Below are 1,943 nucleotides of genomic sequence, written 5' to 3' on the forward strand. Positions count from 1 at the left end.
TATATAGATATATAGATATATAGATATATCTATGTGTGTGTGCAACTGTATAACCATCATTAATTAGATTAATTAGGGCCACCAGGGGCCCACATCCTCCTAGATCCGGCTCTGCATCCATCCATCCATCATCCATCCATCCTTTAACTGGTTCCAGCTGGTTCTGATGGTTCTGATGGTACCTGCTCCAATTCGGTTCCAGACAAAGTTCCCGTCGAAGCCGCCCAGGTAAGCTGCAACAGGAAGAACAGGAAGTGAGTCGCGAGCCCCGCGGCAGCCCGTTGCCATGGTAACCCACCTCCCAGCGCCAGGAGGGCGTGGCCTAGCGGCGGGCCGCTGTCGTCGATGAAGAACGTTCTCTTCATGTAGAGAGAGAGGAACTGGCCGTAGTAAACCTCATCGAACCTGCACACACACACACACAGGTTCTGGTTCTGGTTCCGGTTCCGGCTCCGGGACCGAACCGCACGCAGCTGACACTCACACCACGGCGCCGGGGTATCCCAGCCCGCCCAACCGGGTCCACAGGGACAGCAGAGTCACCAGAACCAGAACCAGGTCCAGCCGGGCCGTCACCACCAGGGGCAGCTGCAGCATCGCTGGCGCCTAAAAGGGTCAGAACCAGAACCGTCAGCCGAGCAGAACCAGCTGCTCAAACAGAACCAGGCGCAGAACGCTTCAGATTCCGAAGTTCGGAACCGACTGTCCTGTTATCGGATCGGCACCAGAACCAAGATGGACGGTTCTGACTGGTCAAACAGCCCCAGGGGCTCTGGAGGAGGTTCAGAACCGAACTTTCTGAAGAGGATCCAGTTTAAACTCAGGAGTGAAAACGGAACTTTAGAACCCGGTTCCGGTCTGAGCCGGATTAGTGCTGTGGTCCCTGAACTGAACCGGTTCTTTCTGACCGTCTTCATGGTGAACCGAACCATTCCGTCCGCCAGGATCAGATCCTGTCTGGATCAGCAGCGGTTCGGTTCGGTTCGGTCCTGCCGGCTCAGCTTTCTACTCTCGCGAGACTTGCCTTTAATCCTGTTCGCGGCTCACCTGCTGACGTCATCCAGGTACCGGTTCGGTTGGTTCCGTCTCTGCAGCTGCAGACCGGCCACTTCTTCTTCTTCTTCTTCTTCTTCTTGTTTTGTAGCGGATGGTAACCATGACAACGGCTCATTACCGCCACCTGGCGGTTCTGATTTTTCATCAATAGATTTCCAGTAAAAACTTCCTGTAGCATTTAGATGTTCTGGTTATAGATGGACTGAATGGACATGTATATCTGTGACGTCACAATAACATTAAAGCATCTTGTAAAAAAGATTAACCAGAGAATAAAATATAAACTAATGAAATACAAATAAAGTGTTTGCAATATAATATGTAGAATGATGTGTAGTTTGTAAAAAGGTTTGGTGTTTATTATGCTGAACTGCAAAACAGCTGATTTATTCAACATGGCGTCTCCTCCCAGCCGCACTATTCAGCTGGCGAGGTTTTTAAATTAATTTCATTCAAATCGTTCTTGCTAGTTTTGATTAAGACATGCGGTTAATATTCTAGTTATTAATGGAATCTTCCGTTAGACGGGGTTAATTAACCTGATGTGTTTATTATAAATCCATATTCAGAGCTTAAAGTAAAAAACATCCTGAGCCTGAAACTTATAGTGATGATAGACATGAACTATACTGTTGCTATGGCCACAGTTTAATGAAAAGGGTCTTTGAATGGTGAACAATGGCTTCTAACAATACAATTAACAAGCTAAACTCAAGACTTCAGTTCATTTCAACTCAAAACTAAAAAGTCCTAAAGGTTCGACTCATAAAATCCCTCAACATTAAATAAGAGCCTTTCAGTCAAAGTAATTTAGAACATGCAGCTTTAACTAGACCAGTTTCTCACCCTGTTTCAGCCCAGCCCCCCCCAGCCTTCATCCAGCCCCC

General features: G+C 47.5%; 1 protein-coding gene across 1 annotated transcript in view; it reads right to left on the bottom strand.

The window, feature by feature from the left end:
- Positions 1–1,309, bottom strand: part of pomt1 (protein-O-mannosyltransferase 1) — a 14,262-nt gene extending 12,953 nt beyond the window's left edge. Inside the window, exons 1-4 of the mRNA XM_017303276.1 lie at positions 1,048–1,309; positions 485–606; positions 299–405; positions 183–233 (exon numbers count right to left, since the gene is read on the bottom strand). Coding sequence (XP_017158765.1) covers positions 183–233; positions 299–405; positions 485–597 — 271 coding nt within the window. The 5' untranslated portion in view covers positions 598–606; positions 1,048–1,309. The remainder of the gene's footprint in view (positions 1–182; positions 234–298; positions 406–484; positions 607–1,047) is intronic.
- Between the last annotated feature and the right edge of the window lie 634 nt (positions 1,310–1,943).

Source organism: Poecilia reticulata, unplaced genomic scaffold (genome assembly GCF_000633615.1).
Source record: "Poecilia reticulata strain Guanapo unplaced genomic scaffold, Guppy_female_1.0+MT scaffold_236, whole genome shotgun sequence".
Taxonomy (NCBI): Eukaryota; Metazoa; Chordata; class Actinopteri; order Cyprinodontiformes; family Poeciliidae; genus Poecilia; species Poecilia reticulata.